Below are 16,976 nucleotides of genomic sequence, written 5' to 3'. Positions count from 1 at the left end.
GCAAATTAAAATGAAGTGTAAGTAATAACTCTAATCCATAACAGCCTCTGTAAACTCTTCTTTTTAGAAGTTGTGTTTTCTGAGCTATTGCTATAAAAGTAGCATCACTCTCTCACGTCTTCAGCTATGTGTATTTTCAGCTTTAAATGATGAGACTTTTCAAAAGTCGGTGCATTCTATTATGAATTTAACCACATGTAACTACTTATTTAACGTATTTTGTGACTCAGTGTTCATCTGCTCACGTAAGTGACGCTTGTATGCTGAGCGGTGACTGATTTTCGCAGTTTGCACTTGGATCACCGTTCAAAGTGATGTAACTCAAAGCAGTGTTTTCTCATGTCAAAGCAGAACCACTGTAGCTCCTGGCTGTCAATACACAACGGGCAGAACGGCCAAGAGGAGATCAGGTAATAAAAAGCAAACAAACATTTCTACCCTGCATGAAGCTGTAAGCATACAGTGTTATGTTGTGATCATAATCCTGTAATATTCCATGCAGACAAAAAAGGGAGTATTATTGCACTATTATACCTTTGCAGACTAAAGTCATGTAATATTATCTGCATAATCTATGTCCAGGTGAGTGACAGGCAATAAACCCAAGTGTCGGTTTGCAGCCTGTTAGTGCTGATGTGCTGGGCCCTCTGATAGACTCTTGTGTAGTCTGGAGACATGGCCGCCAGTTCGTTCCACCTCACAGGACCAACTATTAGTTTCTCCTGGAATGAACCAAGAATAGGCTATTGTTTATTGTGAGCCATGCACTGCAAAAAAATGATCTTCTGAAATCTGATTTCACTTGCAAGTGAATCAGCTTTATTTAGCAATAAATCAGTTTCCAAGAGTCGGCTAATTAATGCTTGTGTTTTTGCAACAAATAATGTGAAAAAAGGATTGTGTACTGTATCCTAAAGTGCTAATTTTATACTTGGATGTACTGTATGTTTCTTTCACAGTGTATTGTAGTTACAGAGCTGAGTCCTTGCATATTTGCATCCTATGCCAAATAGTGACCACTCTCATTTAGAGAGACATTCAGTGTGTCATCTGGAACAGTAATTCATTAACAATGAGTTAATTGGAGGCTTGTTTGTCTGTGAAAAGTTTGGAAACATTCAGGTTAAAGGCAAAATCCTAAAAAGTGTCAACATCTAAGCACCACCGAGGAAGGTCAGCAGGGCCAACAACAGAACCAGGTGCCTGCACACATATATAATGTACAGAGACATGTAATACATACAGTGTAACAGCAGATGGATGAGTCTTTGTACTAACAGGGACGGTGACCCTGATGGTGCTCAGAATATTTACAGTTTATATAGGCTATACAGTATAATGGAACTATTCACGCATGTTTACAGACAATGGCTGTAACGAGCTGCTGTGGTATAAACCACTGAGCTATGCATTGCTCTGTTTTCCTCTGTGGAAGTAAACAAATGGGTGAAAGAGAACAATGGCTTTTCAGTTTATATAAATAGAAAAAAAGTGAATGTCAGTGATGTCAGCCTGGAGCAAGTGCACAGAACTTTGTGACAACCATCCTAAATTAGGAGATGTTTGTCAGAACAGTGTCCTACTTTTCTAAATCATCACTCAGTTTTTTTTGTTCTGTTTTTCCAGACACCAGTCCAAGTGGCATGATTGCTCTCCCTTCACTGTTGTGTTTCTCAGTACCTGATTATACATTTATATTGGCTACTGTACCTGTACTGTCCCTCCAGCCGGTTAAAGATAACACGTGGGTGAACTGGCTTTTTTATTATACTTTATTTGTTATTTTCCACAGTGCAGTATCAGGTTTGTTTTTGTGACTGTGGTGGATTCTGATAAAACCGTATCACATGGCAATAACCTTCAAGTTAAGCTCTGTGCAACAGCAGAACATTGGATCCCTGCAGTGTTGGAGTTTTTCTCAGTGGGTTTCATCAGCTGTAAGTTCACTTTTCTATATTTTAGAGCCTTTTACCTGTCTGTGGCTCCAGTGTGGACACCTCACAGGGACATTTCAAAAACAAGCGCGCTCTCTCTCTCTCTCTCTCTCTTTCTTTCTTCCTTCACACGCAGACACATCCAATCCCGCCGCCAGCACTCTGGGACTGGGAAAAGGAGGAGACTCTCACCTCTACATGACACTCAGACTACAGTAAAACGAAGCAGTGGTTGCAGCAGGGGGCGCAGCAGAGGGTGTTTTCTTGCTCCGCGTCCGTTTCCAGCTTTGTGTCAATTGGCGTTTCGGTGCGTAAAAACAGAATCTCCGGAATCCCCATGATGACCAGGGTCCGGAGCTCATATCATGCCGGGGTTTGCTTTACAACTGTGGGCAGGGATTAACTGATTTGCATGGCTCATCCCCAAATTTCTGGAGGGAAACCCTGCATTTCTACCGGGATTAAAGTTTCGACCATGAGGATACCTGCGCTTGGATAGGATCCACTGTTAGAAAGTGCAACCAAGTGCCACATACCGCACCAATAACCTGCAGGTAGGTGTGTAAACAAACAGGAAAGATTTTTATTACGTTTATAATGATTAATATAGTGTTATGGAACTTTATTTTCTAGAGAGTTTATACACATGTCCCCCTGTTTGTTGTTGTCTGCAGAACTTTTTGACCATCTTGACCTTAATTCAGACATGATGCAGAACAGGGCTGAGTTATGTGTTGAGGGGTGAGGGGTGAAAGTCTTTTCCTAACTGGACACCAAACCTGCTGTCTAGAGGGGGTGCAGAACAGCAGAGAGGCTTCCTCATTAGGAGACAAGCAGGTCAGACTGGAGGTCAGAGGTCAATTTACATGGTCAAGTGGGTTGAAGTCTATTTTGCCTCTCTCTTTAGTACGAGTTTAAAGGCAGAGAGGGAGACAAAAAAAGTCTACGGCACTAAATAATTACTGTTTGTCATTAGAAGAAAGCAGGACAAAGTTGATCCTACTCTGTAAATAGACAGAGATCAGACAGTGGGACCCCCAGGAGCCTCAGGCCTGTGACCACACAGACATCAGTGCAGGAAATGTTGCTGCCACTCAGGTGTATGCTAATGTTAATTTTTCTCTTTTTACTTTAAGTGTCCAGCTCTTAAGAAACCAGGAACTATGCAGGAAGCCTGTTTCTGGATTGCCAGGTAATCTAATACTTGTGCATGAATGTGTGTATAAATATCTATATATAGTGTGTTTAATGTGTGTAATGTCAGTATTTTTATACGCAATTTAGCCCATGTGACTGTGTCTCTTGTCTACAGAGTGACTGTGCTGCTGTTGCTTCACTCAGACCCCTTTGATGGCCAGCACACAACCGAGCACAGGAAGGTAAGGAGCAGCTGCAGTGCCACTATAAAAACATGAGATGGTTTTGATATCAGCCTTTCCTATGGTGGTGTAGACCTCCCTCAAGATCCATTTCCAAGATTTCTTCTCTCTGTTGTTTTTTTTTCTGTCAGTCTAATTGCACGGTTGGCACAAACAACTGGAATGCTGGTCTGTAAAGATGGCATGCATGATTGTGTCTTGTCAGCATAGCTAAATGCCACCCAACAGAGGGGGAGTCTGAGAAGGGTGAACCTGTAGTGAGTTACCAAATCACCTTTTGAACCCTGCAGCCACAGGGGCCACACAGACAAGATCTGTGGATGGCCGAACTGGTCGAAGTCGATCAACAGATCAATAATCCTTTTGCCAATGCGAGCAGGCTCCACGTGTTTCCGCTGAGATCCCAGCTGTGTGACCTGCTGCTGACCCGGAGATGACAGTGGTATTGAGTTCCAAAAGCTAAAGCAGTAGAAGAGGTAGGGGGAGGTCCAAGGTCTCTGAATAGCTGCACAGTCTGATTGACAGCAGAAGAACTTGCTGCCAACTCTCCCTCTGCTTCTGTATTCTCTTTCCATCCGCTAAAAGTCAAAGGCAGCTGAGCTTTTACTACGGCCATGTGTTTGCCCAGAGAGGCTGCTGTGAATGGAGACAAAGTGCTCCTTAAAGAGCAGGATTTCCACGCGGCTCCATGGATAAAGCCGGCTTGGCACAGGGCTCCTGCTGGCAGGTTGCTCAAACAGAGAGCGCAGTGATTGCTGTTAATACGTCCCTGGCACAGTTGCACAGGGGGATAGAGTCAACAGTGAGAAACTCAGGTAGCCAATAAGGGGACAGGCCACTAACAGACACCCTATAACCAGCCAAATCAGGCTTTATAAGCATGAACAGAGGTCTGTTTCATGATCAGCAGTGGGGAGGCGGAGGAGCAAGATAGTCATGGTGATGAGATGAGGTCACTGACTTGAGCTTTTATAGCTCTAGCAGAAATTAGAGTCTTGTTGATTTTGATTGTGTAGTTCTTCTGTAGTCTTTGGCATTCACATCTTGTGGCACTATCCCTCTTCTTAGCACTTTGTGGTGTCACTAATCCAGGTTGTTTTGTCTCCATACAGGTTCCTCAGAGGGCAGATCTCCAACAGAGGTTCAGTGGGCAAATCCAGGGCTCCTGGGGCTCCTGGGGCCCCTGGTCAACCTGTTCTAGGAGCTGTGGAAATGGGGTACAAGAGCAGACCAGGCCCTGTCTGCCTGCATACACTCCAACTCAGAACCCTTCAAGAGTAGCTAACGCTCCGCCCCAGCAACCTGGTCATGTAATTTCAGCTCTGCGGCCCACAGTCCCTCTACACCGTGACGCAGGCAGACAATATAACAGCAGCAGCCGCGGAGAGCTGAGGACTGAGAAGGAGACCAGGCCTGGTGGACGCAGGTATCAGTCTGTGCAGACTGACAGCATTAGTTCTGGGCCACAAAACAATCTAATCACTGTATATGCAAAAGGAATTTCAAGACTCCCCAAGGCTGTTATTTGATTTCATTTAGAGGAGGGCAGAGATAGAATAACAGATGAGTGATGAATCAGATGCTACTATACCAAGTGAGGGAATAGACTTATAAAAAACTGCTGTGCTGAAGAAAAAAGCAGGAAAATTGCTTCCTGTAGTTCATCTCCTAGTTAGACATGTCCTTGATGCATCGGAGCACTAAGTACTCTGCAAGTTAAACACGGTAAAGTGAAAGAGGATTGCTGTTCCATTTTATTTCAGTGAACCTTTTACTGTGTCAAAAGAATCAGACCTGCAGCCTCATTCTATGCACTGTGTGTACTCACACACCTTTTTTTTCCAACTGAGTTTGTTGGTTTTGTGAAGACGGTCTAATGCATCTAACACCTACATGCATTACATAAGTTGCGTGTAGGTGTGTACACAAAGTGCAGTCAGCCCGGTCTCTGACCATGTCTCTGCTAAACAACATGACACAGTGATCATTCTAATCTGACAAAGTGAAAGGCAAAAATGTTCATCTAAACCTGGCCTAAGGTGATTTCTTGTGGGTCAGTACTTTGTTTTTGTGTTAAATCCCACATGTCAAGAAATTTATCTGAGGAAATACTTATAACAACTACGATAAGTAGTAAGAGTCATTGCATTGTGCTTCACTATGATGATGTTCAGTGTAGAATATGTGTCATTTATGAGCATTGCAGCCCTTTCCTTTGTTGAGATCTGCAGGTCCTAAAAGAGCCTGTATGTCTGTGCTGCATGCTGAGCAGTCAGGATTAAAAGTGACTCTTTGGAGCCATCACTGTGGGCCATCTGACTGCCCTTCAGTGGAAAACTAGTCTTTTATAGCTGGAGTCAAAGGCTCGGCTTGTGCTTGGCAGCTTTGTGACCTCCTTCCTGTTGTGCTTGCCTTTAAACAAATAGCACTGACAGCTGAGTAATGGGGGGTTGTTTGAGTTGGAATCTAAAGGGCCAAATAACAACAAAAGCTCCCAGAATTCTGCTACTGGGACCCCAGTGCTGCTTAAAAGTTGTAGCACAGTTGAAGAGCTGTGACAGTTTTCTCACTAAAAGATGGCATTTAGCTAAAACATCCATAATAAAAAACATTCATCCAGACATTCCAGATGCCCTCAGCTCTGCAATAGATTTATGTAGTTAGATGTGATGGTTTTATGTTTGTGTTTTCAGGAGGGTCACTCACATTACCCCAGGAAGGTATGGCTATGGAAGAGCTCCATTACAGGCGGATACAGGCCGGGGCTCTGAGATACATCACCCGCGCAGACGCTCTGCTGCAGCTAATTCCCACCACCCCACCGCTAGAGGCCACGTGGGCCACAGGTCAAACAACCCGGACCCCTCCAACAGCCTCCATCGCTACAGCAGGCCCTACATGCACCCCAGGGCGCAGAATCCCACAAATAACCACCAGGTCTGGGCCCCTCTCTACCAGCCTGGTTCAGCCAACCAGCCTGACGTCCAGCAGGGGGTTCCATCCAGCAGCCAGTCCCCTGGCTCTCAGCAGTATCAAGAGAGACCTTACAGCCCCCTGCCACCCTCTTTCTGCTCAGGCGGGGATTCTCGCTACAGGATCTGCAACAGTAATGTATGAAAGTCTGCAATTTCTATTTGCTCTGTAGTACATGTGCAGGTTAGAGTGTATGGGGTAAACCATTTCATGACAGAGCAACAGCAAGGCTCAAACTTTAAACAAAACTCACCATCAGTGCTCACCTCTTTGTGTGTCAGGCTGCAGATAAGCTACAAAATACAATGCTGTAATCTATCCAAACATTAATCCTATTTGGAATGTGTGGGAGAAACATTGATGCCAGCTAGGTTTGCCATTATATTCTAGTGGAAAAAGCTCGTCCAGTACATCCAACTACATCCACAATAGTGTAAAAAAACTCTTTTTACTGCAGCAGTAAAAATTTAAAGCTGTTGAACTCTGAATACCTTCCACTAGCTTTTTCAGGACAAAAACACTGCTAAAGCTTTTGACGTAGCATGATTTATCGGCACCAGTGTGTGGATGAGCTTTGTTTTTCTTATCTGAGGTTATGGATTCTATCCTGTGCATTAAAATAAATTCAGTGTCTGGTTCTGTATATTGTCTCTCTGCTGTGCGATGACACAGATACTCAAGTAAAGTAAAGCAGACCAGAGGCTTGTTTAGACAAAGGATATATGGATAGACCTCGGTGAGGTCAGGTTTCACTGGAGAGCCATCATAAAGGCTGGAATCTCACTACTTTTTGTGAAAAAAAGATTACAAGTGGAGGTGTGGGAGCAGGTAAAACAATAAAAAGGGTCGGCTTTTGTACTTACAAAAGGATTTGCCTGCTTCACTCTGTGTCTTTGTGGAAAATAAATACACATGTTTGTGTGTCTTTGGTCCATTCTCAGGCCTGTCCCCCATCCAGCAAACACATCCGAGCTGTTCAGTGTTCCTCTTACAACAACCAGCCTTTCATGGGCAGACTGTATGAGTGGGAGCCTTTTAATGAAGGTAGGTGCTGTTGACAGTATTTATGTACAGTATGTACATCTGTATCCATTTGTACTGCGATTCCTGTTGTTGGAAACAATAACAATATGTCAGTAACAGGTCAACATCGTGAGCTCTACTTGCGGACAGATATTTCCTCACATGTCTGACAGAGTCAAACCTTTATATCTACATAGCCCTATGGTCACACACATTACACACAATGTGTTTCAGTGTATCACATATTCAGCTGTCTGACCCATGACCGTATGAACATATTCTGTGATATAAGGACTGCAGTGTGTTACCTGTCCCAGATGAATGCTCCTTTATACACACACTGACCTTACTCACCGGAGGTCTCCAGGCAACAGTCAAAACACCTGATGATCTGTCATTTGTCTGAGAATGCTAATGGAAAAAGCAGCTTCTAAATTAATATCCTGTCAAACATGTGTATTTGGGAATATGCTGCAGCCTTGACTGACAGGTAATGCAGATGTAAAGATTAAATATCTCCAGGTAAACTTATGAGGTCGAGTCTGGATCATTTGACACCCATCTTGAACAGTGCTTAAACACACTATCATAACATCTGTTTAAGAAATGCCTGGGTTATGGGTTTGTAGTGTATTTAAGTTATAAAGCATATGAACTAAATAGGAAGCAAAGACTAGGGAGGTCTTTTGTGTTTTTGTAAGATCAAACTGAGTCTTTTTTAGCATAAAAAATGTTTTTATACCAGTTAATGATACAGAAACTCTAAATGTTTCTAATGTTTTCATTTTTTTATCAGTTTAGCCTAATCAAGTGCTGCATTGGAGCTTACTCAAATTAAATTTATCAGAGCAGTCTGAGAGCATAATATAACAGACATGCATTGATGTGCATTGAATGAACATTACCTGCTCTGTAAAAATCTCCAGCTATGACTTATGTTCCACTCACTATTCTCCATCATGTGTCTGTCACTGCCTCTGCTGCTCTGTTACTGTTTTTTTTTTACTGTGAAACCGATAAATGTTCAAAATCATACACATATGCATGTTACTGGAAGCTCCTAAATCTTCTTTCAGTTCCTGGGGAGCAGCATTGTGAACTCAACTGCCGGGCCATGGGCTTCAGGTTCTATGTGCGGCTGTCGGAGCGGGTAATTGATGGGACGCCATGTGGACAGAATGAAACCTCTCTCTGTGTGGCGGGAAAGTGTTCGGTAGGATACAAACAGATTTCTTTTTTTTTTTTTTTTTTTTTAATTATCGTTTTTCACATTAATTTGTCATAAAATGTGATCCAATCCACACACAATGTGCTTTACCCAAAACCAAACACAAATATAATATTTCATGTCTTTATTGAACATCCAAACATTCTCAATGCTGATGGAAAAAACAAGTGAACTCTAGTCTAACAACTCTTTCAAACTCTCAAACCTTTTGAGTTTGCTATTCACAAAAAGCATCTGCTGATGTGAACCACGCCTCACAGCAACAGATCTGTGATGACTTATGGTCAACAATTGTTGAGCTGCATAAGACCTGAAAGAGTTACAAAGTAACCTCAAACTTATTTATTAGTTATTCACCACTCTACAGGTTGATACATTGTCTGAAGTTTGCCAAAGAGCAGCTGGACACTCCACAACACCACTGGGAACATGTTTTGTGGATTGATGGAACAAGGGTTGAATTGTTTGGAAAGAACACACAATCCTATGTATGGCATTAACATGGCACTGCATAGCAATATAAAACAGCATCCCAACGGTGAAGTATGGTCGAGGGAGCATCATGATTTGGGACTGCTTTGCTGCCTTGGGGCCTGGCTGTCATCGAGAGGAAAATGAATTCCCAAATTTTTCAAGGCATCTTACAGCATAAAGGTAAATCTACAACAGAGTGGCTTCAAAAAATAAAATCCACCTTTTAGAGTCTCCCAGTCAGAGCTCAGACCTGAATCCAATAGAGATGCAGTGGGATGACCCAAAGGGAGTGTTCACATCAGGCGCCTAAGAATATGGCTGAGCTGAAGCAGTTCTGTAAAGAAGAATAGTCCAAAATTCCTACCGGAAGTCCTTGGTTGAGGTTAGTGCTGGCAATGGAGGTTTGACCAGTAGTTAAGTCCAAGAGTTCACTTATTTTTTCCACCGGCACTGTGAATGTTTAATGGGTGTGTTCAAAAAGTTATGAAATATCATAATTGTCTTTGTCTGTTATTGTGACTTAGTAGATCCGATCACAATTTATGACCAATTAATGCAAAAAAATAGGTAATTCCAACAGGTTCATATTGTTCTTGCCACTGTATTCATCATAATCTTCCACCAAAGCCACTGACTGCGGCTGAGAGATGAGACATAGAGGCATCTACAGGCTTCAGAGTAGGTGTGATGCAGTGTTAGCTGTGAGCAGCAGAGGGCAGCACAGCACAATGGTGAGCTCTACCTTTGTGCTGTGGGGAAGCAAAGGTCAGGAGTAGTTGTGTAGTTGTGTTGGCTTTGTAATCAGTATGCTGGATTCACTTTAATGTTCTTTTGATCAGGATTTAACTCTTAGAAATATACTGTACAAAGAGCTCTTTTCCAGTTAGACATGCAGACTTTGCTCCCTGTGTTTCCCATGCACTGTAATCCAGCAACAATCTTCGAAACATGAAGATTTAATCAAGATAGAAAAGCCCCCTGATCCCTGAGTTTGGCCTTGATCTCATTTTTATTGTTGACACGTGATGCAGTCATCCCTCACATGGTGTGATTGTGGAAATTGAGTTATGCTTTATGAGTATAAATCAAGCCATTGCACCAAAAAGTATTGATCTGCAGATTATTTATTTTCTAACCTCATTATTTATAGATTCAAAGTTGTGAGCATAGGTTTAGGAAAGGGGAAATTGTTTCTCATCTCCTTCCCCACTGAGATTTTTTCAGCTGCTCCAGCCATTTGAGCAGGACATCCTCCCAGCTATGAGCCAAGATTTAATGTAAAAACATCTGGATAATTCAATTTAATCAGAAACTTTCTCATGATTGCAATTAAACTTATTGTGGGAATTTTAAATGCAGGATTTTCCCCCTCTCCTCCGGGAGGTAAGAGGACCCTATGCATACCATAACATATGGAATATAGATAATGCTCAAAGCAAAAGATGTCATTGCATGTATATTGATAGAAAAAAGACCCTAACAGAGGGAGGCTGGTCGACAGGACGCAGCAGCAGCAGCAGCAGCAGCATGGAGCAGGAAGGAATTGTGAGGAAAATGAGGAGCTGGCAGCTCAAAGACACTGTTTGATGTGTCAGTCATCATTGGTGCCTGTTCAGATCAACTGACAGTCAGCTGGTTTGCTGCACTCTGCCTGACCTAACATGATATGTTACATCCTGTTAAAATAATGTAAGAAGTGATGAATCAAAATTCAAGTAATAACATCAAAATCAAATTGACATGATGAGCTTTTAAGAGACCACAGTGCTCAGTTAGTCCACCACATGTCTGACTTAGATATCAGTAGGAGAACAGCCTCCATTGTTTTAGGTTTACTGTGTTTGAAGGAGCCATTGGAATGGGGCAGCCTTGCGCTGGGGTGATGCATTTGGTCTTCAAAATGTAGCCTTCAGAGGATTTACTTCTTGAAGAGGGGCAGAGCTCCTGATTGCTGTGAAATTATTTAGGTCCTAATAAAATTTAATCGCCTGTCATATTTTCTTTAGTACCAGCAGCAGATCAAAATACCAGCCTGAGAAGAAAGTGGTCAACTTTGTAAATATTATATATACATTACTATAAAAGCTTTTTACACCCTTCCCCATAACCACAGCTGCCATGTTTATTACATCATTCAGCCTAGATGAAAATCGTCAGCAGTTGACCTATAGGCTGCAGTGCGGCTGCGGCGGCAGAGAGGTGCCATGTGGATTTAGCGCTCTGTTTTGATGTGGCCCTTGTGGCTTTAAGGCCTGAGGCTGACCAGCTGCTGTGCTCTCTGAATGAGGAAGTAGTGCTACAAAAGAACCAAGTCCAATGTGTGTCTCGTGGTCTCAAGTATGAATTTACGGCAGTATATAATGCAGTCAGTATTTTGAAAGCTGCCAAGCGAGCATGCTCACAGAATTCTTTTTTAAAATTCAAGCCGTAATTGTGGATCTTACACTTAGGTCACTGGATAAGCATATAATACATTAGCTTGTACATCTATTTCCAACAGGCCTACATTAAAGTGCTCTACCACTGCTTTCTGTACCACTGTACAAACTAGTAAACACTGGAAATTGTTATATATATATTCTTGGATCCCTACTTGACACTCAGATGCATGTGGATCAGAGCCAAATCATACAGTCATTTCTATCTAATTATTCCAGTTAAGGCAATCCAACAGGCCAGAACCTGTCATTACATACTGTAGCCCAGATATGCTACTTTAGTACATTTTTCCAGAAGCCTGAAGCACTAAAGAAAAAGCTGTTCGTCCAACAGTGTGCTGTTCTCTGGAGGGAAAAAAAGCATTGTGCCAAATCATATATTTAAATGTATCATATTAACCCTATTTAAACAAGTGAAACTACTAACTGCAAACTGATACACAACCAGTGAAGGATTAGGTATTCAGAATCAGTACTATACGGATGGGAAGATTGGGCCCTTATGCAAAACGTGCATGTAAGGCAACACACATACATTCTAGTCATATGTATGAGTGCACTTACACATCACACAACTAGATTGTGTAGCAGCAACAACAGGGTGAAAGGTCAGTAAAAGAGACATGGGACACAGTGATGTGTTTAAACCAGCATTAAACACTCACATGCTACAGCAGCAGCTCTGTGGTATGTCTTTTCTGAGCGATTTTACTGGTGTCTGGAGGTAATTTCACTTTTGGCTTTCTCATCGGCTCCATTGTGGTTTTCTGTGTCAATTGATACTTAATCATAATAATGATAAATTAATTCAAAACACTTGGACTGTACTTTTGCCTCAGAGGGAACTGTGTCTCAATTATTCAGTTGTTTTATCTCTCCATATGCAAACCACAGATGTGTGCATGTGGTGGTGACACTGAGGAAGCCCACAGTTTGTGTGGTCTCTGATACTACTCTGTGACATCTTCCATGCTGCATGAGTAACAACTTGGCTCTGTCCAGTTGACCTTTGACCTCTGGTGCCAGTGTAGGTCTCTGTCTCGTATTTCTGAATCCAGTGCTGTAGCACTGTCAGGATAATTCAGCATCGGCCTGTAGGGAGGGAGGGAGGGATTTCCTCTGCTTCCTCCTTATAAAAATCACCTGCTGTGCTTATGCATGAGTGCCTGTACTAAACTGTAGGACTGTCAACAAAAATAAAATCTTGATTGGCTGTAGCTGTACCTTCTCTTGAATCAATCAATAGGAAATGTCTCCAGATTAACTAAATTTGTGAGTAATTTCAATATTTTGAAAATAGATAATAAAATAGAAATGCAGCCACCTGTGTGGCTACAACCTGCTACAACTACACATCGAGCTACAAAAAGTTTGACCTAGTAGTCTACATTAAGTTTGAACCTCCAACTGTCTGTCACGAGAGATGAAAGCAACTATTCAGCTATTGATAATCTGGACTGATCACAGGTACAGACAAACTAATCGGCCAGAAGAGTGTAGCCGTACTTAAGAGAGAGTAGACTGATGTAACAGTAGTAGTTTGGAGATGTGTTTGCTAGCAGGTTTAACAAAGAATAAGATAAGATAAGATAAGATAAAACTTTATTAATCCCGAAGGAAATTCTTGTGCCAGAGGTATCAAGTTACAATAAATGCAGTTAAGTACAGAGTATAAGAGTATAAGTGTCACTATAATCCAAATAAGAGTACAGTTCGCAGTATGAGCACAATATATGATACATGGATACAATATGGAGATGTAAGGTGCTAAGTAAACATAAATATAGACCAGTGGAGGGAATGACAGTGATGCCTGACATGATTATCTAGCTCCTCTCCCTACAGAAAGGGGAGGAGTTATACAGTCTGATGGCCACTGGCAGGAAGGACCTCCTGTGGCGTGCTGTGCTGCTCCTCGGTAGTCTCAGTCTACCGCTGCTCCTGTAGGACAGCAGTGTGTCATGCAGGGGGAATAGAATAACATATGTCTCTGTTGTTTAAGCCCATCTTTATATGTGAAGTACCTATAATTAAACATTAGAAGTCAACTGTAAAAGCAGATATCATATTTCAGTCTTGTTTGTGCTCAGTTTGGCTGCGTACATTTCAGTAACTTGCATAAACTCTAACGTGGATTGAAGTTATCAAAGTATCCTATATTCCATATAAACTAAGAAGGATCACATCACAGTGTCATTTTAAATGTGATCCCAGTGTTTGAGTTCACATGATGGCCTTTTGATCAGTTTCTTGAGGATAACCGTTTGTGCTTTAAAGTGGAAACACATTTCCTGAAGATTCACATGTGTAGAATACATGCCTACATGTTGGAAAAGGCCAGCTCTGGGGCACTGACGCTTGCTTGAATGTGGTTAGTCATTGCAGATGGACAGTGAAAGAAAGATCCCTTTATGAAGGGAATTCTAGTCAGCTGTGACTTTTCTCCTTTTATACTGAGGAAGTGCATTTGAGAAGGGTGTGTGTATTTTTAAAGGGTGATCACTGACCACACACTCTTTCTGCTGGCAGTAGTGGGCCCAGCTGAAGGTAAAAATCTATCTGGCCTGGACTATCACAGACCCTGTAGTGGGTTTACACTGCTCCCTACTGTTCAGCACACTCAGGAGGGAGGCAATGATGGAATAAGAGGAAGTTGTTGAGAAGGTTGAAGTTTAAATCTTGTTAATGTATTTGGATGAAAAATGTGCCATATCCTCCATGAGCCTACAGAATGTTTTTAATTAAGGCTCCTGCTGATAAGCACTGCAGCATTGACCTGGCAGACTTCAGCATGAATTTTGATGTATTGTTCTCTCCTAATGAAGATGACAGACAGAATGAGGACCGCTAAGGTCTCAGCCTTAGCCTTCCTCACTGACTGGCATGTTTCCCAGCACCCAGAGCACGGCTCAGGCCCAAGCTCATCATACAACGGCCGAGGCCACTCCTCACTCCTCTTCTCTTGACAGCTGCATCTGTTTTATGCATTCCTGGCTGTGGTGGACAGGCAGACTTGTTAAAAGGGGGATGAGTGCTCTGATATACAGCCTGCCTGGCACTGACTGGTGGAGATACCTCAATCTCATCTCTGTCACGACTAGCCCCAGCTGCACACTCACAGGGTGTTCCCCATCATTGCACACTGCAGATGGTTCATGTCAGCAGAACCTTGTTTCTGTCTGACTTACAGTAACAGATACAGTATGAATGAAAGATGCTGTCTCTGAAATTATTGCTCGTAGTATCAATTTCAGCTCATACTGAATTTATAGTTTTTGCTTCAGCCCCACATCGATGAGCCTGCAGGGTGGGTGTCATGTGACCACCCGTGAGAGTCCAAAGGCTGGCCAGGCATTCTCAGTTGGACCCCACTGATTCAAGGGAGGCTCATTTAATAGAAGAGTGTGTGATTTGGTTTAGAGAAATATGAAGAATAAACTAGCATTCAGCTCAAACCACAGCATGGAGCTGTTATTGTAGTTGATTTATACCTCTGTCACATCTATATTTATATCATTTTTATGACTAATTTGGATATAGTGTAGAGAAAAGCACACATGTAGGGCTTAGTTTCGGCCTGGAATAGAGATAGTGATTCCTCTAGCTTCCCTCTGTAGACAGATAAAGGTCAGGTCCAGCTGTTGCTCTATAGCTGGAGATATAGACACTTGTTAGAGCACTTGTTGCTGTGATGGGTGTTTGAATACAGGAATTCCAGCTGGAGACAGATGGATTTGAAGATGTTAAGGAGATGACAGATTGATGTCTGTGTTTGGCCTCCACTTCCTGGACCTTAATGAGCTCTGCTGTCCCCCCTACTGGCTATCAATGGTCCGGATCGGTCTTTACTGGCTCTGTGTGACCTGCACAACTCCAGCAGTCTCAAGCACTGCGAGTCCAGGGGTCAGACACTTGTTCTGCACCACCACACCTCAGCTGGTGGAGCTGCTAAGCTCATAAAGTCTGTTTTTTTCAGGAGACAGGAGGGTGTTCAACCACGTGCACAGGGCCTCCTTCAAGCTGTGAGAAAGTAATGTGCCGTTGATGGGATCTCCATTTGATGTGTTTTTAACACTGTTCCCTTATTTCACATCTAGATTATTTTCTTTGAATTACAGTTGTATCATCACGAATTATCCATTGAGGTTGCTTCTTTAAAAGCTCTTTTTGCAAGTAAAGACACAAACATTCACCACTTTGGTCCAAGCTGACAGATATTCCCTGCTAATAGTTAGACACAAATAATTAAATGTGTCTTGTGTTTTATGTTTTATGTTTTTAACCAATTTCCCCCTGGGATTAACAAAGTATTTCTGATTCTGGCTTCTGATGACCAGATGTAATGACACTGAGCATGTCATCTTAAATTGGTATGTTGAACTTAGCATGACATCACTGTCACTGTAAGAAAGGCCACAGTAGAGTAACTGTAGACACTTGTTAGGACATTGTCTGGTTTATCGTAGTACTATACTACAAAGGATCCTAGTGTTTGACCACAGGAAGAGCAAAAGTGTTTGAACTTCCATTTCCTGATCATATTCTGGCTGCTCAGCTAAACAACAGCTGGGCCAGCAGCTTCAAACAATGCTGTCAGCAAAAGTAAAGAAAGTATTTGCACAAACAGGTCAGAGCCCCACTCTTAAAATACCTTTCTTCACACATGTGCAATGATAGAATTGGCACCACAAGAAAAAAGGGGAATATTCTGATAAGGTAAATGTATAGACTTTATTAAATTACTCACACATATATACAAGTAATTGTTTCAACTGTACCCACTGAACTATGGATATCTATTCTCATTCCAGTGTCACTGAGTCTCTTTTCTGCAGGGTTTATCATGCACCTCAGTCTCTGTCAAGCTGACTCGTGATATCTTGTGTGGTCAAGCAGGAGACCAGAAAGCAAACATCAGTTCTCAATAACTTCCTGCAGTTTTGGAGAATAAAGAATCAAGAATCAAGAATCTAGCTCAATGAATGATAGGGGGGTAGAGCTGATGTATTAAGGACTCGATAAACAACAGGTTGTGCAGTGGAATGAGAAAGGGTGTGTTTTGAGGGCAGAGAGCAGTAAGACCCAGTGTCCTGGTCCCCAATACAGATTTATGAGGGTATACTATATGGACCCAGGGTTATATTTTTAGCCCTTAGTGGTCACACAGGTCTTCCTCCGACAGACGGCTGTTGACAGTGATTGGCTGCTGTCTGGGTGGCTGTCAATTGAAGAGACAGTTGAGCACATTTTATGCGTCATCGGTTTGTTTGGAATGTCAGCGATCTGCAGGCCTCAGTGTGTGGTCAACGCTCACTGCTCGTCTGGAATTCAGGGTCTTATTTGAGAATAAGATAAGAAGCGTAGGTGCGAGTGTGTGAGTGGACACTTCATTTAGTTTGTTTATGATTTTAGGTGTGAGAGTATATTTGTGTTTATGTGTCTAGTCTTAATGAATTATAAATGTCTATTTATAAATGTGTATTTCTGTGTGAGTGTGTGCTTGTAAATGTGTGTCAGTGGTTCCCAG

General features: G+C 42.2%; 1 protein-coding gene across 1 annotated transcript in view; it reads left to right on the top strand.

Annotated features, from left to right (window-relative positions):
* Positions 1-3,080: 3,080 nt before the first annotated feature.
* The window catches only part of thsd4 (thrombospondin type 1 domain containing 4), a 31,812-nt gene continuing 17,916 nt past the window's right edge, over positions 3,081-16,976 (top strand). Inside the window, exons 1-6 of the mRNA XM_028402089.1 lie at positions 3,081-3,126; positions 3,247-3,313; positions 4,426-4,739; positions 6,007-6,424; positions 7,228-7,330; positions 8,386-8,522. Coding sequence (XP_028257890.1) covers positions 3,098-3,126; positions 3,247-3,313; positions 4,426-4,739; positions 6,007-6,424; positions 7,228-7,330; positions 8,386-8,522 — 1,068 coding nt within the window. The 5' untranslated portion in view covers positions 3,081-3,097. The remainder of the gene's footprint in view (positions 3,127-3,246; positions 3,314-4,425; positions 4,740-6,006; positions 6,425-7,227; positions 7,331-8,385; positions 8,523-16,976) is intronic.

Source organism: Parambassis ranga, chromosome 3, assembly GCF_900634625.1.
Source record: "Parambassis ranga chromosome 3, fParRan2.1, whole genome shotgun sequence".
In the NCBI taxonomy this organism is placed as follows: Eukaryota; Metazoa; Chordata; class Actinopteri; family Ambassidae; genus Parambassis; species Parambassis ranga.
Note: the sequence above shows the minus strand (reverse complement) of the source record. Positions and strands in the feature narration are given on the sequence as shown.